General features: G+C 36.1%; 1 protein-coding gene across 1 annotated transcript in view; it reads left to right on the forward strand.

Moving 5' to 3' along the window:
* The window catches only part of PSME4 (proteasome (prosome, macropain) activator subunit 4), a 59,851-nt gene extending 35,169 nt beyond the window's left edge, over positions 1-24,682 (forward strand). The window contains exons 20-45 of the mRNA XM_010004639.1: positions 1,548-1,603; positions 2,617-2,673; positions 2,856-2,911; positions 2,995-3,093; positions 3,595-3,657; positions 3,820-3,915; positions 4,741-4,872; positions 5,923-6,132; positions 6,944-7,080; positions 7,405-7,458; positions 8,271-8,400; positions 9,029-9,110; positions 9,649-9,802; positions 10,319-10,388; positions 10,998-11,123; positions 11,468-11,620; positions 12,369-12,473; positions 13,305-13,396; positions 13,769-13,900; positions 14,544-14,752; positions 15,054-15,139; positions 16,140-16,268; positions 17,345-17,500; positions 22,021-22,183; positions 23,405-23,538; positions 24,548-24,682. Coding sequence (XP_010002941.1) covers positions 1,548-1,603; positions 2,617-2,673; positions 2,856-2,911; positions 2,995-3,093; positions 3,595-3,657; positions 3,820-3,915; positions 4,741-4,872; positions 5,923-6,132; positions 6,944-7,080; positions 7,405-7,458; positions 8,271-8,400; positions 9,029-9,110; positions 9,649-9,802; positions 10,319-10,388; positions 10,998-11,123; positions 11,468-11,620; positions 12,369-12,473; positions 13,305-13,396; positions 13,769-13,900; positions 14,544-14,752; positions 15,054-15,139; positions 16,140-16,268; positions 17,345-17,500; positions 22,021-22,183; positions 23,405-23,538; positions 24,548-24,682 — 3,016 coding nt within the window. The remainder of the gene's footprint in view (positions 1-1,547; positions 1,604-2,616; positions 2,674-2,855; positions 2,912-2,994; positions 3,094-3,594; positions 3,658-3,819; positions 3,916-4,740; positions 4,873-5,922; positions 6,133-6,943; positions 7,081-7,404; positions 7,459-8,270; positions 8,401-9,028; positions 9,111-9,648; positions 9,803-10,318; positions 10,389-10,997; positions 11,124-11,467; positions 11,621-12,368; positions 12,474-13,304; positions 13,397-13,768; positions 13,901-14,543; positions 14,753-15,053; positions 15,140-16,139; positions 16,269-17,344; positions 17,501-22,020; positions 22,184-23,404; positions 23,539-24,547) is intronic.
* Positions 24,683-24,953: the final 271 nt, after the last annotated feature.

Genomic DNA, 24,953 nt, shown 5'->3' on the forward strand with positions numbered 1-24,953 from the left:
AGTATATCTTATCTTCCCTGCTAAACAGATCTGATTGTGGAGAAATACACATTAGCCATTTGCAAAGTCAATGCTGTATTATTCTAAAAGAGCAAGTGTATGAGAACACAGAGCTTTATATGTAATTTTTCAGGACCAAAGTATTGGGTTGATGTTGGATATTTTGGATATTCTATTAGTGGCCAAGTTGTACTTTAAGCCCTTTTGCTGGTGCTGAGTTTTGGGGGGAAAAAGTGGGGAAAACTTTTGGAATGGCTTGTTTTCAGGATAATTTAGAGCTACCAGAAATATGAGGAACAGTAAATGAAGATTCCACTTCTTGATGTCTAAGTCAAGAAAAACGCTTCAGTTTGATGTCTGTAGGTGCAGATGTAACTGTTAGAAGGGCTGCTAAGTCAGTTGGTTTACTTGATTTTTGGTTGCAAGTTTTTTCTTGTGATTGGCATTCCTTCATCTAATTGGCACAATAATGGAAGCACTGATCTTTTAATGTGTTCACTTTTACTGGAGAAAAAGGACCCTTATTTCCAATGCTGACAGACAGAAGTTTTCTGTTTATCTGAAATCTGAAAGTTTATTTTAGTGTCTGGTAGCACGTGCTCAGATATAGACTCTCTAGTGTTTTCTGTTGTGCTATTTAGCATTTGTAATAGGAGTAGACAAAGCTATTAGTGCAATTTTATGTGAAGCTTTTTTAATAGCGAATACTTGATGATGCTATTTGTTTAATATAATACACTGGTGTGTTTTGTCCTTGAAAGCTTGAATTTGTCTACTTGAATGTTTAGGGGACAAGACTGTGGTTAAAAAAACAACAACAAACAAAACACAACTAAGTGAAAACTTACACAAAAGCTCAAGTATATGTAGAATATATTCTTATGTCTTTTAATTGGCATGTGGTATTTGAGTCTGTATTTTTTGCGTGGTTACATATAGAGCAAATCCACAGAGACTTAAGAATTCACTTATCAATTAAAATTGTATTTTTTTAAGTTTGCCTCGAATCCTGGAAAGAGTATGGCTTTATTTTGTTGTATGGTTATTAGTAGTGAACTTCATAGAGCAATAACTATGACTTCTGCAGATAATGGGTACAGTTCTTTACTTTATAAAGAAAGGACCAAAGTCAGAAAAGCTTCATCAGCTTAACTTGTCAGGAAAGGATTTTTCCTCAGTGGTGAAATTCATCTGTCCTTTCTAGACTAAGATGACTAGGAGCCACACTTGTTTTGGTGAGTGTCTTCTTAGGTTTGACAATGAGGCCAAATCTCTGGCTGTTTAACAGAAATAGTGAGGCTGTGTTCAATGAGAAATCAAATTCCTGAGTTCAGGTTGTCCTTAGGGTGTACTTGCCTCCGACAAAAACACTCTGATCCATAAATATGGTTGGTTTATAAATGTTAGATTTTGCTGTTAGTAAATCTAAATGTCCTTGGTGCTACTGGCATGAAGTTTAACTTCTTAAAATGAATTAAATGTCAGTGAAACTCACACAGTGAAGGGTTTCCATAATGTGTAGTAATACTTGGTTTGTTTTCCTGCAGGGTCCCAAGTCTGGTGTCTTTGGAAGAGACAAAACTGTACACTGGTGTCGAATACGGTAAGTAGATACTAATTCTGTTCAGACAGGTTGTGTTGTTTTCATTCTTTTTTTTTCTTTCTGCTGTAAAAACAGTACATCCTTTTAGAGAGCACAATTTTGATTCTTCTCTTTATATTAAATGGGATTTTTTTGCCAAAACAGAAGTTTGTGTATACACACCATTTTGCCTTCAGCAATGGTGAGCAAGATTCAGTGGAGCTTAGGCCCAAACCCTGCCTCCAAATGATTGGGCCCTTGTGCTTCCAAGGTGCGGGAAGCAACACCTGTCACCCGAGGATTGCACTTGAGAGGCAGAGGGAATCAAGGCATAAGCTGCTAAAGCCTGTGACAGCTTCATTAGAAGAAAACTGCCTTTTTCAGGCTTTATCATATTATTTACCCTTTGAAGACTATGGAGTTGAAGCACACAGTAACTGGTATTGGACTATTCCTTGGTTTTAGATGAGGTGAATTAGGACTGCGACTAAAATCTGGTCCAGTAGTTGGCAAGGTGTGAGTTTGTAGCTATATAACATGTATGACTTTTGAAGCAATTAAGATTAATCTGGTTTAAATCTTTCCAAGGAGACTGCTTTTATCATCAGTCCTTCCTTCTGCATTTTTTGTTGTTTAGTTTGGGAATATCTGTTCCCCATAATGTGTTGCAGTCTTCTACTGGCTTCATCACCTGATACACAAAATCTGTGTTCTGTTGACCCTTTTTTTACCCCACTTAATGTGTTAGTTTTCATATGCTAAATAATCTGCCTCAGTCTGTGGTTAGAAATGGAGCCAACTGTCAAGGCAGACGACGAACAGTATGTGCCTAGAAACACCATTCTGTTGACTTCATAAACAAAAGAAGGCCGTACAGAGCAGTGCCATTAGATATAACAAGATGGGTTATTTTTGTTACAGTGCATACTGCCATTTCTAAATAGCCTCTCTGGCTTTCCACTGGTTTACTTATGTAGAAATTTGCTTTTTATGCTGCTATATAATAAAGAGAAAATGTTTAATTTTTTTGGTAGATTTATCAAGAGAGAATTATCGGGAAACAATTGCAAGGGTTACAAGGAAATTGCTGCGTAAGTTTAACCACCCCTCTATCTAAAAAGTACTGTCTTGTGCTATTAAGTGTAGTTTTATAGATGAGAAAATTTTCATTTACTTTGCTTAGAATTCTTTAAGCCATGTTGACATTAAATATATTTTTTGTTTTAGAGCTCTTCTCCTGTCTGATAATAAATTATTTTTCTTTCAATTGCAGGCTATATACTTGATCATTCAGAAGATGATACCAAGTCTTTATTTCTAATAATAAAGGTATACTTCTAACTTGTAATACCAAAGACAAGATTATTTGTTTTGCAAAATAATCAGTCTTTGTCATCTTTTTCTTTCTACAGATTATTAGTGATGTTTTACAGTTCCAAGGGTCTCACAAGCATGAGTTTGATTCACGATGGAAAAGCTTTAATCTAGTGAAAAAATCAATGGAGAACAGGGTCAGTGATTTTTCTTTGTAAAACTTAGGCGTGGTGTTGGTAATAGTCTCTGATGTTCAGAAAGACTTCTTTTGTATTTTCATTACTGTCCTAATAAGTTTTCATAATTCCAATATCTGGTTCCTTTATTAAAACATTTTTTTGCAATTCGTTTGAACCTTTATTTGGAAATCTTACTAGTAAATAGCTTGGCATTTCTGGCTTGTAGTAACCCTCAGTTTGCACATATCCTTGGACCAAAGTCTGAGATTTGGCACAATGCTCCATTCTGGTCCTCAGTCATCGAGAAATTTCTATGACCAGAGCTTCCTTTTGCTTACAGAATAGTAGGCAGATAAAAAAACCTTTACCAGGACATAAAACTCTAGGTTGTCTGCCAGGAAGAATTTCTACCTGAAATTAGGCTGTTTCCAGAAGAAAAAGAGTACATGGGGAATTCAGTCAGTACAAATTTCTAATATGAATACTGGATTCTGAACTCAATTATGTATTTGTTTACAGCTTCAAGGAAAGAAACAGCATATCAGAGCTTTGCTGATAGACAGAGTTATGTTGCAGCATGAGGTAATACTTACACTTAAATCTTCACTAACTTCTTTACTTGAAAGGCTGATTTGTTATGTTGTCATTTAGCAAAAGATGCAATGATCCTGAACTAGTAATTCTCTTACATGTGTAAAATGTAAAAACAATCTGCCCCTTATTTGTATTTTCCATGCAATTTAGCTGAGAACACTAACAATGGAAGGCTGTGAATATAAAACTTCACACCAGGAGATGATCAGAGATCTTTTGTGTTTGTCGACAAGTTCATATGGTCAGGTAAGGAACAACCCCTTTTCAACTGAAATATATGTAGTTTTTGGTTGATCGCTTTGTTTTCAGCATCTTTGCTTTTCCATTTGTTTCCATGGCAACATGAAGTCTTTACTTATTTGCATTAGTTGTCAATTTTGGCATAGTTACTACTTTAAGCCCCCTCTTTCTAAAACAAAGAACATAACTGGGTGTAGAGAGTGCTAACTTAGGTTACAGATTTTAATTTTTTTGAAGGACTTAATTCTATACTTCTAAAAACAATAATTACATTTTAAATAATTTAATAAAAATATACCAGGTTGAGGTTTTAAATATTATATGATTCATTACACTATTTGGAATGCTCAATCTACTTTCTAAATATAGCTATGATGGCACCCGAGTTCTTAAAAATACCCCAAAGAAGTGTGCCAACAGTTGGGTCCAGAACTTTTTGCCCAGTAAAAGCTCTGTGTGTGTCTATCAACTCAGCTGTATCCACAAGGTCTCCAGGCTCTTTAGAGTTCAGCTAACTGCATCTGTTACCTTAGCTGTTTGCTTTTCAAGTGATTGTAAAAACACATTGACTGTTTTGGCAACATAAAGAATTTTCTTTGACTTTGTGGTTGTTGGCAGGTATATGCTAGAAACAAGAAGTAAGATTTTCTAAACAACTGTGAGCAAGGGGAAGGGAAGCACATTATTTACCGCCTACTACAAATAACTTTGTTTCTGTGCACAAATGGATCTTGTAAACTCTGCATGAGTAACTGAAATGGCTAAGGATGTTATTTTCTATAGTATATTTTTAATTCAGAAGAATTCCTAGAAATGTTTCTCTTTCCACAGGTCAGAAGTAAAGCTCAGCAAGCATTCTTCACAGCTCTGGGAACCTACAATTTTTGTTGCAGAGATATAATCCCTTTGGTTTTGGAGTTTTTGCGTCCAGACCGGCAAGATGTCACTCAAAAGCAATTTAAAGTACAGTCTTACTAACTTAGTTTTGTTTGTATTTTGAAAGTAATTTGCATAGGAGAGTTTTTAATGGTAGAAGCGGGGTTTGTTTGTTTATCAGCGTGACTGATATTTCCATGGCATATAGTTTATGCACATCTAATGTAATGAATTATTTGCATTAGATCATCTGTCAAGATAAATGTTTGCGTTCCTCATTTTATTGTGTGTTGAGGTATTAAAAAAATGTGTTAACGCCTGTTTTTAAATTATGAAATGGAAATTGAGAAGCTCTAGTCCAAGGTGGTAAAACTCACTAAGCAGTTCTGTCAGCTGTAGCAGTATCAGAAAGTAGTGCGAACAGGACAAAAGGTTGATCACCCAAAATGTTACGCTAAATCAGGTGGGTTTTGTTACGAAGTGGTGAGTGAATGCCAATGCTGTCAGGCCTGGAAATGGTGTTGACACAGTGACACCAGAATGCAGTCTGTCTGTCCAGGTGTTTGAAAGCATCGTGCTCTCATCCTTTCCCTGCACCCACCCCTCAGTCCCCCTGGCCACAGGGGCAAGTTGGACTCCTGTCATGTGGTCAGAACAGCAGCTGTGACTTAGTATTGTGCTCCAGCTGCCTGATAGGTACTATCGGACAGTGTGTGATTACTTTGTTTGCATATTTTATCATCCCTCGTTTCTTCATTATTATTATCTTCTGCCAACTCCCTTTTTCCATCCCTGTCTCCTCCCAAATAAGCAACCCACGCCTAGTTACTTTCTCCCCAGTTGGTTCCAGTTTTGCTACGCTTGTGGCATTTGCTACCAAATGATACCTGAATTTGTTGATTCTGACACTGCTACCAGGCAGTCTTAGCCTATATGATATTATTGATGTGGTTACCCAGGCACTGTTGTTCTTGAAAGACTGCTCTCCTAAAGGTCCCCAAGACTTCCTTCCAATTCCCTGTGAAATACAACCTTTTTTCCCATAATTTTTATTCTGCATGGGTGTATCCTTATGTAGATAGATATCACATCTCAACAATTCTTTAACTTTCTAAAACTACATCTTTCCTTTTATAGGGTGCCTTATATTGTCTTCTTGGAAATCACAGTGGAGTGTGTTTGGCCAATCTTCATGATTGGGACTGTATTGCACAGACGTGGCCAGCAATTGTTTCTTCTGGGCTTAGCAAAGCTATGTCCTTGGAAAAACCCTCCATAGTTAGACTTTTTGATGACCTAGCAGAAAAAATCCATCGGCAGTATGAAACAATTGGATTGGACTTTGCAGTAAGTGACAGATTGCTTGGTGTTAATGTCTTGGATTCTGAAAGCATTTAAGTACCTAAATTCCTGAGCCTCGTGTATATTATTTGAGTTAGTGTCCTGATGTTGATTGCATTCCAGTTTCTGTTACAGAGGAATGCAGAATTTGTTTTTGGGACTGAAGTAATAGAGTTTTCTGTAATGATGTGATGCAGTGCTGTGTGATGTGCTCTAGGCAACCCTGCTTTAGCAGGGAAGTTGAACTAAATGATCTCTAGAGGTCTCTTCCAACTCTGACAATTCCATGATTCTGTAATTCTATTGGAATTTGTAATTTTTTGTTAGCCTCTAAGGAAGCCTTTTGCAGAAAGGAAGTTGCCTTGCCTTTCAGTGTTAATTACTATGGGTCTTGCTGATCAAGTGTGAAGATGTGTGTTGGTCAACAGTGTAATCACATTAACATTGTCAGTATTTGTAACATTGTTAGTATTTGTAGCATTGTCTTGCACAGCACTTAGTACACAACTGCCTCTTGCCTCATTGGTGGGGTAAATGGCATTGTACTTATTTGAAAGAATGGGTGCCAATTAATAAAAATATTTATTATCAATTTTTATGCTTAATGAATACTAAAGTTTGTCTTTACCTTTATTTAAAATAGAATAAAACATGTACTTGGAGAAGCAATTCTGTGTGAGCACAAAAGCTGTCTTCTTCATGAACTTGATTTATGTGGACAGCAGATTCTGCGCTCTGCCTATTTCAAAACAGAAACAAACATTAAAAATTTGTACATGACTGCTCAATCCCAAATCTTGGCATTCTCTGTCAATAGGTTCCAGATAAATGCATTGAGATAGCTGTTATGCTACAAAAATCAGAACACCCAAGTTCAAACTTCACAGGTCTTCCTTCAGAAGAAATTCAGTTAGGAATTCAGCGACAGAAAGAAAAGAATGCCGAGGCTTTGCGGTAAGTTAAACTTCCATTAATATCAGCTTGTTCTTCCTAATATTGACTGTAGATTCAATATAATAATCCAGAATTCCTAAACTAAATCTTAAGCTTGACAGATTCAGAATGCCCAAGGATTGCTGTGGTATATCTTCTCTCTTGACTTGGAAGCCTCCCTCCTCTACACTCCTATTTCCCCCCTTCCTCCTCGTCTTCCCTTTCCTCCCCTGCTGGTGCTGTGTTTATTGTATTGCCAGCCCCCACTTTTTGTGGGTCAACTTTTATTCTATTTTTAAATGGTTCTCTTGGTATCGTCTGGTTGATGATTCCTTTTTCTCTTAGAAACTATGAAAATTTGGTCAACATGCTTCTGGACTGTGTGGAACAAAGAAATCTGTAAGTCTCCCTTTCTTCATGACAGTTTCTTTGGGTTGGATTGGAGGTGGCTACATGAATAAATATCAATTGCATTAAGAAGTGTATGACCAGAATTGAGTAATATTGTCTCACCTTTGAGGTAAATGTCTCATAGCACTATGTCAGTAGCAGTCTTTCATAAAATGGATTGTGGCTAGCTTGTTGGATAGCTTTTGCAAAGGTATTAGCAGAAATTAACTTTCTGGAGGTCCTTGTGCCTTTGCATATGGATTCAGCTTGCCCAAACAGGAAGATAAAGGCCAATATAGGGGAGTCTTGCATTACTGTCTCCTAGCTGAGGAAGTGAATGAATCTTGAATTCATTTTCATTGGGGGGTTGATTAGTTTATACAAAACATCATAAAATCTTGGAGTTAAGCTTTATCGTTAATTAGTTTGACCTGTTGTTTTTAAAAATATGTTTATATTCTGGGGAAAAAGGGTGTGGTTCTGTCTGCATAATACTGACATCCAAATAGATTTTAATTGATAGAATAATATTTGTGTATAAAAACTTAAAAAGACTATCCCTACAGGTCTGTATTTTACCTTGAAATGCCAAGATCAAGAAGGCATAATTAACTGAGTATGATTGATTGCACTTCTGTGTTTCCAGAGCACTGGAAGTTTCCCTAATTGACACTTAACTCGTTGACTACAGCAGTGGCATAGAACATTACTTATGTTAGGCCAAGCATATTTACATAATATGTATAATCATTTCCATGCATAAGCAGTGCGTTCAACTATGCTACTTATTGTCTGTTTCAAATATTTTTCTCTCATTTTAGTCCCTGGAAGTTTGAGCACATCAGCATTGGTTTTCTGTCTCTGCTCCTGAGGGATGATAGGATACTGCCTGTCCGTGCCATAAAATTTTTTGTGGAGTGTCTCAACCACGACGCAATTGTAGTTCGTAAGGTAAAACCAACATAGTTAAATCTCTGTTCTGAAGTTCATTGGGGTTTAGATCAGATGTTTGTGGTGTTTTGCTGTGATTCTGTGAAAAACTGAGGTGTATATCCCTCCTCACCCTTCCAGCCATGCGTGTGTACAAAAGTTCCTAATCCAAGAAGATGATGGTCTTGGTAGTGCTGTAGCCATGGCATATGGTATAAAGTCTGTGAAGTGTGAAAATGAGGAACATACCTATTCTTGTGTGCTTCTAAATTCTTTTGCAAAATTTCTTTTGCAGATGTCTTTTTTTCCATCTACAGCTTATTACTATGTGCTGTTTGTACCTTTCTGCTTCTTGCCTCACTAAGGCTTGAAAATAATGGCCACCTCTGTTTTTTTTTAAATTCCTAAAAATGCTTAGCGAGGAGGTTTTTCTGAGCATAAATGTCACATTAAATTCATGTCCTGTATCTCCTGAAATGGGTGAGATTACTTCTTGAGGGGAAGTATCAGCCACTGGGGTGACAAAGTTCACTTGTAATGCTCACTGGCTCTTCAGGGTGCTGGGTAGCTGGCTGATGAGATGACTGCACACATCCTTCTGGAGGTAATTGTATGGAATAGATACATTAATTCCCATTTCTTTCTTTAGGTGGCCATCTCAGCTGTGGCTGGTATTCTTAAGCAGCTTAAGAGAACACACAAGAAAGTACCCATCTGCCCTTATGAAATAAGTAGGTTTTATTTAATATAAGAAATGTCTTTAAAACACTCATCCTTACATTTCTTAAAGCATGTTCATCTGGTTCAAATAAACATAAAATCACAAGATTTTCATTTCTCTCTGGTTTCTAATGTCTCTCTGGTAATTTATGTCCTGAGCAAAAAAAATAGGTAATATAATCAGTAATTTCTCAGTTTGTTTTATCTTTTTTTTTTAAACAATGCTATACTTGCAGTATGTTAAGTATATTACTTACTTGAATTAAAAACTCAGAGATACGGTCATTCTCATTTCAGAAAGACTTAGACTTGTGAGTATAATTTACACATCTCCTTTTTTTAAAATAATTTCAAATGGCACATTATGTAAATTATTAAAGGGATCTCTTCTATTATTGTTTGTGTTACATTTAACCTCCTAAGGCAAATCTCTGTAGAGATTTAATCAGGGTGAGAGAGACATAAAAGCTCTGTAAAATCTTTTATTAGAAGTCATAACATTTGCTGGGACTGTTAATGAACAAACTTGATCACTTCCTCTTTAACCAGGTGGAAACCCGAAGCCTTCCAGCATTCAAGCTGGTGACAGACCAGATAACCAGTGGCTGCACTATGACAGTCAGAGTTTACCAAAGACTAAGGAAGCTTGGGAGTCCTGTTGTTTTGTGGAGAAAACACACTGGGGATATTATACCTGGCCTCAGTGAGTATCATTAAGCATGAAGATAGAATTGCGAGAGTCAGTGGAAAAAGCCCTGTGGGAAACTGAGTAATGTTTGTTTGGTTTAATTTTTTTAATTGAAAAAAAAACCTCAACAATTTATTTCACCTGTGTGGGCCTTGCTTGTTTTACAATTTCTGGGTTTTTTTTTGTGGGGGCCTTTTTGTTGTTTTTTTAACAATTTATTTTGTACCTATTTATCTTTGGGTTGTGTGAGTACTATAGGCACATATTTCATATGGCTATTTAACTGCTGGTTTAAAAATGAAGTATGCATGTTTGAAAATTGTATAGTTTGGAAATATAGAGAGTATACTATCACTAATAATTCTGGATTGCTTGCTGCAGCAAAACCTTTATAATAGATTTAAATTTTTTGTTGTAAGTTCTGCGCTCAGAGTTGATGATAAATCCTGTTTAACATAGAGAATACAGAAATTCATAAGCTTTATTTTACTTTGAAACTTGCTACCATATTTAAATTTTTTAATTATACAGAACGATGACAGTTTATGCCCCAGTTGAGCATCAACCAAAGCTTGGGCGAAGGAGAGATGAGCTGACAGAGGTAAGGGTTTCAGTGTGTTTCAGTTTTTTGGGGTTTTTTAAATACTACTTCTCATTCCTTCTTTTAATATTGTCCACAGATTACTGTGGAGATACTGTTGAGATCAAATCCCCTTCTCTCTTTTAACTTAAGTACTGCTTGCCATTTGGAGAGTGCTCCCACAGAATGTGTGGAAACAGGTTGCTTTGCTTGATGGCAAGACAAGATGGAGGTTGAACTCAATTATGCAGTTTCATAGCTGTGTGGATATAATAATGTTTTTAAACAGCTTCTCTGTCAGTTATCATGGAATAATTGCATTAATGAGCACTTTTGTTCTGTTTCAAGTCATTATCAGAGTTCAGAACAAGGTAATGACAGTGGGAATGACTACTTCGTAGGGGTTGTGCTAGTGAAAGGAAAGACAATCCGAAGTCATTAATGAAAGTAAAAATAAGGAGTCTTGCAAAACATTAACCAGTATTTCCTGTAAAATGAGGGAGGAAATGGATAACTGAGGCATGATTTTTGCCAAAAACAGAATGAAAATTAAAAACGGGACCTGGAAAGATTGGGATATCACTGTGACAATCAAGCACCTCAAACCTGATCTTTTTTTGTTTGTTACAGGCAGAACAAATTATATATGATCACTTTTCTGATCCCAAGTTTGTTGAGCAGTTAATTAAATTTTTGTCTTTGGAAGACAGAAAAGGAAAAGACAAATTTAATCCTCGCAGATTTTGTCTCTTCAAGGTAACTGGAATTCAATACCTAAGTTACTTCCATTTTGTAGATAATTATCAAAGTGTGGAAAAGCCACACACTACTTGGCATATACCCCACTGTTGTAATATATTGATTTTTAAAGGTATGCTTCTTTGATTAATTCTATTACTCATCTCTTCTGATTAACTGCTTAGGTAAACATACTTAGAGTAATAAGAAAGTATGTAGGACACTTGCATATAATTCTGTTACAAAAGCAAAGTAATTTCACTTTCTGCATAACCAAATCTCAAGGGCTTCATGAGTTTATGTTCTTACAAAGACAATGGTTTAGACAATTACTGAAGACACTCCCACATTTTGTTTTACAGGGCCTTTTCAGAAACTTTGATGATGCCTTCTTGCCAGTTCTTCAGCCCCATTTAGAACGACTTGTGGCAGACTCCCATGAAAGCACCCAGAGATGTGTAGCTGAAATTATAGCAGGCTTAATAAGAGGGTCTAAACACTGGACATTTGAAAAGGTGCTAAAGTAGTATTTTTGAGTCATTCATGGAAGTTAAGGAATAAGTTTAAATTATTAAACAAATAAATCAAGCTGAAGGCTTTTAATGTGTGACCAGGACTGGAAAATGTTGGAACACATAGTGCTTCATTGCCAAACTTTGAGTACAATTCATAGCTTGGCTGGCTGCCTGTGTAATCCTAGGTGGTAGTAAAATGCTTCAGGAGTAAAACGTAAGAACAGTTTGCTGGTAAGGAGATAACAAAACTGACATGGTTTGTAATTTCTGGTTGGAATAAGTACTTAATGTCCACCTTGGACTATGACATCTTTATTTAGTTTAGACCTAGCTGTCTAGATTAAATGAATTTCTGTGATGAAAAAAGAATTCTGGGAGTATCAGTTTCTAAAAAATATTTTTTAAGACATTTTTAAAAAGGGTGTAGGGGAAGTCCTTGGCGTGTACAAGACTGCTGTCCTAATAAAAGCAAAGTGTATGCAGTCTCTGATGGAATTTTACTTAAACCACCATGAAAGTGATGCATACATAGTCGACAACATTTCTAAACACCTTGTAAACAAAATGAAAATGATTCCTGAAATTTTACCTCAGATAGTATTTTTTTAAATTTATAAATATTGTAAGGTAGCTGTTTCCAGAATCAGTATTATTTTTCTATTTGAAAAGATGGGAGGATTTGGGTTCAGAGCTCAGATGGCCTTTTTGTCCATAGACAAATCTTGTCTTTTGCCTTTTTGCTGACCAGGTGGAAAAACTTTGGAAGATTCTCTGTCCATTGCTCCGAACAGCTTTATCCAACATCACAGTGGAAACATATAATGATTGGGGCACGTGCATAGCAACGTCCTGTGTAAGTATCCCAGTTTTAGTCTTGTAAAGCTATATCCAGATGGCCAAGTTCCACAGATGATAAGTAAATAAGAGCTTTATGAGCAGAGGTGTTTGGGTATATTTTATCAGCTAAAACTGAGAACTTTATACGCAGCATAAAAATAACATACTTTTAAAATATTAACAGTTTTTTGAGATTTTATTCTCTTGTGCCCTTCAGACAAATAGAACATTTTAGAAAGGAAATAAAACCTTAGTTTTAACCTAAGTATAAGGTTAGTGGGTAATGTTGATATGTATGCTTGCTATATATAAGGTCAGTTTTTTGTGGGACTTTTCAACATAAATTACGCATTGATTCTTGCTTCAAAAGTGTGCAGCTTAGCATTATGCTGTGAAAATTGAGTCTCAGCTTAACATCTAATGTGCCGTAGGGCTTCTATATACTGTGTTGGACTGGGGGTTGTGGTGTCTGAGCAGCAGGTTAAATAATAGGCCACGAATATCTTGGATAAGTAATTCTTTGAAATCACTTAGTAAAATTGAGCATGGTTTGTCAGCCAGAACCCTGGCAATTAATTAGCAAAATTCAGACATGATTATTCATCTTTGTCAAAAACAAAGCAAAAATGTCTTCTAATTCTGATAATTGTATTTACCAAATAACTAAAAATGCATGTAATTTCATCGGCGTTTCCTCCTATTGAAGCTCATGATGAAAAGATGTTTAACTTTGCACACATTTAACAGAATAATGCTAAAGGATGCAAAGAAAAATCTGTCAATTTGCTTAGTTTATACATTACAAATCTCAAATTTGCTTATATCTCTGATACCCATTTATTTTCAGGAGAGCAGAGATCCTAGGAAACTGCACTGGTTATTTGAATTGCTGTTGGAATCTCCATTGAGTGGTGAAGGAGGATCCTTTGTAGATGCATGGTAAAGTTTAACTGTTTTGTTGTGGCTGAATAAAGATGGAAATAAAGCAAGGATACAATGTGTTCAGAGCATATTGTGCCAGTTGGCAGGGAACAAAAGCACACCTTTTCAGTTAGCTTTCCCCACACAATGGCAGTTTTCTTTATTTTTTTTCAATGTAACTAAATCAAGTTAGCTGATTGTGAAGGAGTTGGCACAGCAACAGTATTCTCGTATTATTCTGTAATTTTTACTCATCTTTGTATGCAATTTACACAAAGACACTTTTATGCATTGACACACACACAGCATTCCAAAACAAGGTTTGAAGGGGACTGGGGAAGGGAGGAGCATTTTTCTGTGACTAAAAAGATAATCTGTTTTCATTCATAGTCGACTGTATGTGCTGCAAGGTGGCCTTGCACAGCAGGAGTGGAGAGTACCAGAGCTGCTGCACAGACTGCTGAAGTACTTGGAACCTAAACTCACGCAGGTTTACAAAAATGTACGAGAGAGAATAGGAAGGTCAGTGGTCTCTTCTGCAGTTCTTTAGGGTTTTTTCTGTTTTATTGGGTAATTGAGTATCTACATGATTACATTGAAGTGGTGACTACTTATCTCTATGTATTAATGCTGGTAATAATAGAAATTAGATAAATTATTATTAACAGACGTGCTTCAGAAATTTCAGTTGACTTATCTACTTTAGTCTTTTATGGTATATGGCCGTTTATGTATATCTCTAAAACTCTTAACCCCAACAACTTCCCCTCCCTCACAAACAACAACAAAACCAAAACTAGAATGCCACAGCCCAAATTTACTGTGTCTAAGCCCTAATAAACCATAATATACAGGGAGTCCTTTGAGAGCATTTTAGTGACTTAAAAACTAGTTGGAAATCTGTTTGGAGGAAAAGGAGGGGGGGGGAGGGTGTGTGGTTATAAGCTTAGTGGTTGTCTAACCCTGCTTGATTCAAATATTTATAAAGAGGATGTTTGAAAAATAGTTGCTTTGAAATAATTTTGAAGTGAAGATAAGTGGGAATTCTATATACATATTAAACTTCAATGTTCAACAGAATTATCCCAGATTTACTTTTGGCTATGTTCTCTGGACACCAGCCATGCTAACTGTATGTTCTTGCCTTTTTTGTTTGCTTTTATAGTGTTTTGACCTACATATTCATGATAGATGTTTCCTTGCCAAATACTGTTTCAACAAAATCTCCTCGTGTCCATGAATTTACCACCCGGATACTTGAATATCTTAAACCCCTCATGGAAGCAGATGAAGAAATTCAGAATCACGTTATGGAAGAGAATGGAGTTGGTGAACAAGATGAGCGAACTCAGGGCATTAAACTCTTGAAAACTAGTGAGTTACTTAATGAGTTTAAGAAATGGGGAGGGGGAGGTATTTTAGATGATGACTTAGGTTCTGCAAATCATGCAGTTGCAACACAATTTCACCTCTCAGAGCTGTGTGGCAGCAAGGTATCTTCGGTTTCAGGGTTGAGGTTTATAAGTCACCTTTATAGGGTCAAACTACCAGTTTATGTTCATTCTAATGTGTCAAAATCTCCCAGATGATTCTTGGAATAAATTTGGTCTATAATTTGTTTGGGGACTATGTTTTTATGTTCTTAATCAGAGAGCATTTCTCTTTATAAAAACAGTTCTGAAGTGGTTGATGGCAAGTGCAGGACGGTCCTTCTCTACAGCTGTCACGGAGCAACTCCAGCTGTTACCCTTATTTTTCAAGGTATATGCTTTAATTGCTGCTTTGTCATGTTTGAGTGAAAAGGGCATCTGTGTATAAATCAAAATTATAAGGGACTTTTGAAATAAAAAGAGAAAACAAATAGTGGTAATAAAAACATGCATACCAAGGAGGCCTAAATGTTTGGGGTTTTTCTATGCTTATGTCTCTTTACAGCTGGTAATCTAACCTGTTAAGTGATTTCCTGGCAATAAAGGCTTGTAGGTGAATGCCCTGTAGATGTGTAATTTGGGGGGGGAACCTTATTCTTGGGGTTGAAAAAAGCGTTTTAATTCATGAATGAGTGTGTGCTGTTTCTGGTCTGATAATGATCTTTAGTTGTGTTTTTTTCATTACATGATTATACAAGTCTTTCTAAATGGTGGTACTCCTTTTATTTTTCCTGGAACCTCTAATCTTTGTATTCTTTTATGAAGTTGGGTCATTCAGTGCTACATATCTGATATAATATGTATTTGCATGCTCCAAAGCCATATGTCTGTCTTGATATAAACATCAGTCAATCATCCAACAATAATGTATGTGACTACAAAATAAAGGTGTTCACTTATGTGAAAGAGATCTTGAATTCCTGATCAAGCTTTCTCTCTCAGCTTTCGACTTACATCTAAAATAATAGATTAATTGGATTTGATACGAAACAAATCGAAATGGGGAACCAGTCTTAATGACACCCATTTAATCCTCCTTAAGAGCTTCAGACTAGCCATACTGTTTAGATAAGTAATATATGGTGCAAGGAACAAGAACCTCACAATTTTATTAACTTACACAGCTTATTGCTGAGAATCTTTTAACATTCTATTTATTGATTTTCTTAGTTAGCTTTATCTCTCAGCATTATATTGATTCTGTTTTTCTAGATAACTTTCCTTCCACGAGACAGAACTGGGAAGTTTCAGAATTTTCAGGATTTTGCTGCTAGCAATGCTTATTTAGTAACGCTAGCCTGTTTTGTTTTTTTTTCCCCTTTGTTCTATAGATTGCACCAGTAGAAAATGACAATAGCTATGATGAGCTCAAAAGAGATGCTAAGATGTGTCTGTCGCTAATGTCTCAGGGTTTGCTGTATCCTCAGCAAGTGCCTTTGGTACTTCAGGTGCTAAAACAAGTGAGTATGGTCTAAACAGCTTAAAGCTTCATGTTAACTGATGCACTCTGTGCATGTTTGGGTTTTTTTTTTTAAAGATTATACAATAGCTGTGATTTTAAGAGAATCAAGGACAGATTTTTCTTTGAGGTGGAAGGAAAGAGTATATTAGAAATGCTTTCAAATATTCTTCAAAACACTACATGTATTTTGTTTTGCTTCCTAATTCCAAACATTTAAACAACTTGTATCTGGATCAGAAATTGAACAGTATTGTAATAAATTCAATTTTAGTTCACTAGTAGATCACTTTAAGCCAAACATGTCTTCTCACGCGATAACAGTTCAAAATCCAGTTTCAAAGTGAATTGTCATATAAAGAACTGCCCTTTAATCTCTGCCTTTTTAATAGTTTTATGGTGTATTTATCAACTGCTATGGCTTTCTGAAAAACAACAGGACTGAAAATGCACTCTTGAATTAAATTATTCTTTCTGTATGTAGTTTGTCATGCAAGAAATGTGTGGGGTTTTTTCCTTTAGTCATTCAAGACTGATCTAGAGTTGTAAAATTGCCTATTGCAAAATGTTGGTGTAATCTGTACATACAGCTAAAACTGTAGCTGCAGCATTGTAAGCCAGGCTGCACCCCTGTATGATGCTTTCCATCATTTGGACTTGGATAAGCAAGTAGAGATGAAAGTAAAGGAACTTGAAAAAAATTTTCTTTCCAAATCCACTGTATAGAATATATATACTCAAGCAGAACAGAATTCCCTTTTTTTTATATCTGACTGATGTCTGAAACTGATCAAAGGGAGAAACTTGCTTCTTTTGTCTTTCACAGTATTAGGTACCTGATATATAATTAGGTATCTGTTAAATAACAGTATGCTTTGGAATTTAAGCCTGTAATTAATTATTCTTTAAATAATAATTGTGTGCTTCAGAAACTGAAGAGTGTATGAAACAAAAATATCTGAATAAGGGAATTTATTTGCAACTGCACACAAAACCTTTGTCTTAAATATTGTTAGCTTTACATCAGGTAGCTTCTTTCCTTCACCTTCTTCCATTCTCATTTATTTTCACTTGTAGACAGCAAGAAGCAATTCTTGGCATGCTAGGTATACCGTATTAACCTACCTCCAGACCATGGTGTTCTACAATCTCTTCATCTTTCTCAACAATGAAGAAGCAGTCAATGACATTAGATGGCTGGTTATAAAACTCCTGGAAGATGAACAGCTTGAGGCAAGTAATATCTTCTCTGAAATGCTTTGTTTCACATAACTGGTTTCTTACCCTTGTCAAGTTTCATAAAAAAGCAACCACTTGAAAATTAATACAGCAAGTATTTCTAGGTTAGCATTCTTCCTATTTTGAAAATACAGCTAGCTTTATGGTATTTATTTCGTATACCATTTTTTCTTCTCATATTCCATTCCAGGAAAACAGCTGTTTACAGAATACTTGATTAGTGATTTTATTTGAAGTACCACTTTTTCATACTTTTTGAGTAAAATGGAACATTGCTTTATTTCATTCTTGGCTGAAACAGGGATATTATAAATTCACAATAATTATTAGTATGGATGTTGGCAGAAAATTCGACTTCCAACAAGGTAAAATGCCTTCCTCTATGAAAACTGTATAAAACCACTATTTATTACTCTAAAGATCTGTTTCCCATTTAATCCTATCTGCTTATTAATGACAAAAATACTTTTTTTTTAATCCATCCAGCTCCCTAAGAAAGTATTCCTTTAGCTATAGTTAGATTTTCCTTAATTTTGTGAAAGGTGCATACATCATAGAACAGAATTTGCCCAGCAGATGCTGTTACTGATGGTGTCACCTGGTTCAAAAAGCTACTATTTCATAAGCTTACTTGTCATTGTGACAAGTGTTTGTATGTCTCTTGAGCTAGTGATACTTCAGTATGTGTGCAAATGGAAGGAGGTACAATCCAAAATCTTGGCTGTGGTACATGCATGTTGCTGAAGATCCATGTGTGAATGGACAGTATGCTCTGAGAAGTGCTGTCAGGATCATAAGGCTGTTCTCAAGGGGAAGAAAAAATAATAGAGGTGTCAGATGTGAATCATTGTTGTTTGCCAGGCTCCCACAAGCTAGGGAAAAACCAGGGGAGTATTTTATTCTGTATCACTACAGAACTGAAGGCTTGTGTTAAATGATGTGAATTGAAGTACATTTGATCATGTCCAACCACCATGAAGAATCTTTAGTGTTAACCTCCTGACTGTTTTATTTGCCTTGTGCCATCATTTTCACTGTTTTTTTTGTGCTGTTGGCATATATCATTGAAATCCTTGTTTTGGCTGTTTAGGTGCTTTTTATTCTTCCTAGAAGAAAGCGAAGATTCTGACATGTGGTACCCTTCTGCCAAAACAAAGATCTTGGTTTAGGTCTTCCTGAAGCTACATTTGAAACTGTAGTGATACCTGAGATGTGAAGCTTGCTTTTGTGAACAGCAGATTGGAAATAGTTTGCATCTAGAAATTAAAATATCTGGCTTAAAAGGTTTGATGCAAGCTTGTAAGTGCATGTAATACTTAAAAGAACAGTATTTAGACTCTCTCCGCTGTGCTGATTTCATAGAATCAGACTGGTTTGGGTTGGAAGGGACCTTTAAAGATCATCTAGTTCCAACCCCCCTGCATGGGCAGTGACACCTCCCACTAGACCAGGTTGCATCCAGATGGGAATCATAATAATGATGATGATGTAATTACTCATCCATTCAGTCTTCAGATGAGCTCTCATGTCTTTCATGTTACTATCTGCTGTTGTGAGCTGGAAAGCAAAAGCTGGCAATCTAAGATAAATTGTTTCCCACTCCAGTCAGAACACCTCACAATCGCGTGTCATTTTGAAAAGCACGTTTTATGCACTTTAATACAATTTATGTTGTTATTTTAAATGTACAGGATTATTCTTCTGCACTGCAGAGATGCAAATCACAAAAGCTTATCTATGTTCCTAACCACTTACAATCATGTTGTTGCCATGGAAGCTTTTACTTTTCTTTGAAAAGTAATCTTGTTCTTTCTTGGTAATAATTGGTAAGATGCAGTCTCTTGCAGAGTACTTTCTATGTTGTTTTTTTTAAATGCTGGATTTTTAAGATGACTGTGCTTTCAGTAAAATCCCTAGCCTTAACTAGTATTTTGTATCTTTACCCTGTGGAATTGACATTTTGGGTTTTGGATTTAAGGATAGTTTCGTTTTTTTCTTTTGTTTATGCAAAGGTGCCAGACCAAATGATCTTACTTGTTATTTGCTTTAATATACAGTTTACATTTCTAATATTGCTAGAATTCTCAAACTTCCTGGTGATTTCATATTTTTTTCATAAAACAATTGCAACAAACCTTTGCCAAATGACAATGTCAGTGACCACACTGAAAGTCAAATAGCAATGTGACTACAATACCAAGTTGAGGGCGTCATTAGTCTTCCATCAAACACAAATTTCAGTGCTAAAAGTTGGATGCATAGTCTCTAGGATTGAAGGATGCTGTACTTCAGTTGTATGGTGGGAAATTCGCCTTCTGAAAGTCAGAGTAGTTAAGGAGTATAATCCTGAAAAATGTCTCTGTGTGCAGCAGTATAACCACCACTGAATATCGGTTCTAATTTTCATGTCACGTGGACAGTTGGAGAGAGCTGCAGGAATAATTTGAGTTTTGGAAAACATGTTTTGTGCTAAATAATTCTATTTAGTCTGAAGTAGACGATAAGGGAAATTACTTCAACTTGCATACATAGTACTCATGTCTTGATAAACATTTTTCATATTGCACATTTCATTATTACAATAATGGGGATATTTTTTCTTTGTGTAAGCAGCCCTTTGCAAGTACTGCACTTAGGTTGTGCTTGTGCTCTTGAGTGTTATTGTTTAGGTATTGTTACAGTTTTTTAGACCTTGGTCAGTCAATTCTGACCTAAAAAAAACGACTCCAGACCACACCTGACTGGAAGAATATTGCTCTGCTACTCCTCTGCTGCTTTTATATGCTGTAAGTCACCATGTGAGCATGGTGATCTGTAAATTACTTAGTATCAGATGCTGTGATGAATATTAGCCTGTTATAATGCATGGTTTTAAAGGCTCCTTGCAGCAAAGGGTTCCTTTCAGTTAGATTATTAATTTAGAAATGAAAATGGTTTTAATACAGCAAATGGTGATGCAGATGAGTATAGTTCACTTGGGAGCTTGCTCACTTCATAGCCAAGCTTTGTTATATTTTGAGTCTTGCATTAGCACATCATGTTTCATTTAATAGCTGAGTTCTTAAGAGACTCACAAATTGCCGATAAACAATACTGGCAGACTTTTGCTTCATACTGCTATAATGCTGGTAACAAAGATCATGTTTGAATAATGTGTTGTAGAAATTTAAATGGGATTAAGTGAAGTCTCAAGAATTTATTGTTAACTTACTATGTTTAATTGTTGCAGCACTTGCAGCTGTACTTACTGCTTTGTAGAGGTTCAGAACGTTGTGTTCAAGGATTTAATTTATTATAATCTGCTGTATTGATTCAGAGTGTTGTTAGGTGTTTGTACTCCAGACAGACAAATGTTCTGTTTACAGTTATGTGTAACAGTGTGTACTTAGCAAAAAAAAATCTGGCAACTGCTGTCAGTGCTCCAAAAAGTTGCTTTGATTTTCAAATTTGTAAATGTTGGGAGGTTTTCATCAGCCTGAAATTACTGCAGGTGGAAGTGAGTTTTGGATGGACTCCCAAATTGAATGTGGTCTTATAGAACTATAACTTTATGGTTTGGGGAGATCTGAGTAGATAGGTTGGTAATACTGCTGGGTTATACTTGCTTTTAAAAGCAAATTATTGAATTGTCTCTACTTGTAATCCACTAGCAATTATTTTGGCTGTTTTAAAAGGAGTGGAAAAGGACAGATCTGTATTTTGAATGGTTTGGCAATAAGATGAAAACTTAGTTTAGCCTTGTTCTTTCTGGGTTTCTGTATTACCGAAGAGAATAGTATTTTTCCCACCTGGAATTCTGTTTTTATTCATGTAGTGAAAAGAACTGGTACTCAGGACAATAGAGTAAATCATTTAATGCTGGAGTGTTCTAGAATTGACTGTTAAACATAAATCAGTGAAGTTAGAAGTCATTGCTTATTAATACAACATCTATTGTATCTCTCAAAGAACTCTTGTGCTATGGGTAGAATGGAATCAGCTTCAGTGGTGTCTCATGAATCAACCTTCTGCCTTCTCCTGGAAAGGCTCTCTGCCTTTGGCAATTCTTGTGTCTCCATGTACATTTGAGGGGGGAAACCAGATGCTTTTGAATAAAGTACACTATTTTTTTGCTTGATAAAACTGATGTTACTACAGGAATTTTTTTAAGCAGGCTGATTATGTGGGATGGTGCATCTTGTTTTTATTCAAAGTCTGTTAATAAAATTTTTAGGTATGTCTTGATAATGGGCTTAAATTACAGGATTTGCTCAAGTAGTAGGTCACTTTATGACAGGTTATGTGAAGGTAGTTCTATAGTATAATAGAACTATGTTTATCAATTTGTAAAGAGCCATAAGGTAAACCAGTAGTAGTTTGAGATAACAGGATAATGTTTTAAAGACTTTTCTTAGGCAGAGTTTGGTATCTTGGCCTAGCTGGGTGTGCTTGAAAGGAAAGTAACAGCATAAATACCTGTTTCTTGCTGTGCACATGTGCTTAGTGACTGTGGTGTGTACTGTTCCTGCTCACAGGTGAGAGAAATGGCTGCCACTACACTAAGTGGGCTGCTACAGTGCAATTTCCTCACGATGGATGGTCCCATGCAGACCCACTTTGAACAGCTGTGCAAGATGAGGTTACCCAAAAAACGCAAGCGAGACCTGGGATCGGTGGGGGATACAATTCCTTCCGGGGGTAAGAAAACTACTTCAGAGTCTAAACCCATGCTTGTCTGTATCAAGAAAGAAATATTTGGTACTACACTAAAATGCTTATTCTGCAAGTGTTCCAGATGGAGTAGGATTTGTCCTGTGGTTAAGCAGGATTTAAAAATTAACATATGCCCAGAAAAACATAAATGTATTTCCTTGCTAAGCATTCATAAACCATAAAGGCATACCACTTGTCCTTATGTACCTCATTGTCAGTTTCTGTGTATGCAGTGCAGTTCCTAATTCTTGTTATAAGTGCTTTGAGAATTTGATTTACAGCATAAATGATTAATAAGAATACACTACTACCAAAAAACAAAATAATGTTTATTATGTATTCCTATATTAAACTAACTTACTACTTTTCTGGAAATAATACTAGAGAGATCTCTCCATTTCCCATGTGCACAGCTCAGTTAAGGATGCAGATGATGTGAGAGAGCTATTTCCTCAGTAAACAAACTTCCTTAGCTGCCATTCCACTCCTTACCTAACTTACCTTTCATTTGTTGAGGCTGGGGGGTGTTTGTAAATTTAAAAAAAAACAACCCAACACACACATACAACCAAAACCAGAACACAGCGACCCTTTAATCTTACTTAGGAGCTTTGGCTTCTGACCACACATGTAGTGCACCCCGGTCACGTTGATTTGGCCAGGTGGGGCTGGCTTTCAAAATTGTCAAATATTCCCTGTATTTGAGAAAACATTCATAGGGAACAGTGGAGATGTAGAGACAGAGATTCTTTGAGAGAAGGAAACTTCTGAAATGTTTATAAAAGTATACAGCAGTTGCAAATTAATTTTTTTACACATCCTTCCTTTAGAAATTAAATACAGGATCAGAGAATGAACATACAATTTTGTGCAAGGAAGCAGAAGCAATTTGGAGGTCCTCACACTTATATGAATTTATTTGACTGTATGGTCTGTAGAACCACCAGGTTCTCTGTAGAAGCTAGAGATGCCTTTGCTGTCATTTTGTTTGTTTTTTAAGTCAAGGTCAAAACTCACTCAGTATTAGTGTCAGTATACTATTCTAATTAGATCACCTCTGTTTAATATATAGGCTGTCCTCGGTCATTCCCATCATTTAAAAATAGCCTTCTTTTCACTGATAAGCAGTTCTAAGTTTGGCTGTGTCACTGAGGAGTGACAAGATGACTGCACCTTGCCATATTAAATCATGTCCTACCATTGCAGACTTGGTGAAGCGCCATGCAGGTGTCCTGGGACTTAGTGCGTGTATTTTGTCAAGTCCATATGATGTACCCACCTGGATGCCACAGCTCCTGATGGATCTCAGTGCCCATCTTAATGATCCTCAGCCTATTGAGGTAAAAATATTTATTTTTCTATTTCATATAACAGATCTAAAAATACGCTTGACTCCTTCCTAGTTCCCTTCTCCTGGAAGAAAATTAGGAAGCTGTTAAGAAACTTGATTTCTTCTGCTTTTTATGAAATGGTTTCAAATATGCTTTAAGCCAGGGGCTGCTGTTACATGGGGTTTTTTATGGTAGTTTTGTTATTGCTTTCAAATTTCAAGCATAAACTGAAGGCAGCAAGAACCGTATCTATAATGAGGAAAAAGTCTTTTTTAATTAAAAATGTCACTTCTGTGCATGCCTAAAAATAATTTGTTAGAATTGACATTGTAGTGAACCAAAAAATCACCCTGAGATTTTGAAAATTAAGTTTTATAAGCAGCCCCAGAAACAAGTTTTTAACTTGTTACTTTGAATACCTTTTTTTACCTGTCTATTCAGTGTTGCCTTTTGCTGTGTTAACCAGTGTAGTGAGCTTATGGCTGAAGAATACCTTAGATTTAACCAACTTTGCTGTGGTGTGCTTCACTGAATCAAGAAACTGAACTGATTGGACTTGTGTTAACTTAACAATGATCTTAATTATTTTAGTAACAGAAGATAGTTTTCTTCTGATTTGTCTTATATGCACCTTACATGATTCATCATCTATTTCTCATGTTTTGAGATCCAAACTATTGGTTTGAAATATCTGAGGAAAAGGAATAGGAGAAAAAAAAAATTCAGTTATACTCTATAAGAATCTATTATTTTTTTCAAACTCAAAATTGTAGGTCAAATAATCCTTTTTATAAGAATGTTGTAGTCATGACAGTAGTCAAACAGCTGTAACCACAAGTGTAAAAATTACAATACTGGAGAACCAGGCTGAATTCTCCAGAACTCTCTTAACCATTATACCTGCTTAAAGCCTTTGCCCTACTCAGCAGTTTGTTGTTTTTTTTGTTGTTGTTGTATTCGACATCTGAGGCTCAAATCCATAACTGATACAGATCAATACTGATTGTCTGTTGTGCAGATGACTGTGAAAAAAACACTGTCGAATTTCCGGAGAACCCATCATGACAACTGGCAGGAGCATAAACAGCAGTTCACGGATGACCAGCTACTAGTGCTTACTGACCTCTTGGTTTCACCATGCTATTATGCATAGATAGGTAAGATTCTTTGACACAAACTGACAGAAACAGCAGCCTTATGAAACCTACTCTAGCTCTCCAGTCTAGCATGGAGTAGGGAGGAATCCCTACTCCACAGGGAGAATTGAGTCCCTTGCATCTCCAATGGTCTTTTCAAGATGGGATTTATTTCAACTGAATCTTGTCCATCTTATTGTGTGTCCCTGTATTATGCTAGTGTTTGCTAAGATACTCACACTTCTGTTTTCTTGAATATTGATGTTCCTTTTCTCCATTTTCTGCCAG

Source organism: Chaetura pelagica, unplaced genomic scaffold (assembly GCF_000747805.2).
Source record: "Chaetura pelagica isolate M959 unplaced genomic scaffold, ChaPel_1.0 scaffold171, whole genome shotgun sequence".
Lineage (NCBI taxonomy): Eukaryota > Metazoa > Chordata > Aves > Apodiformes > Apodidae > Chaetura > Chaetura pelagica.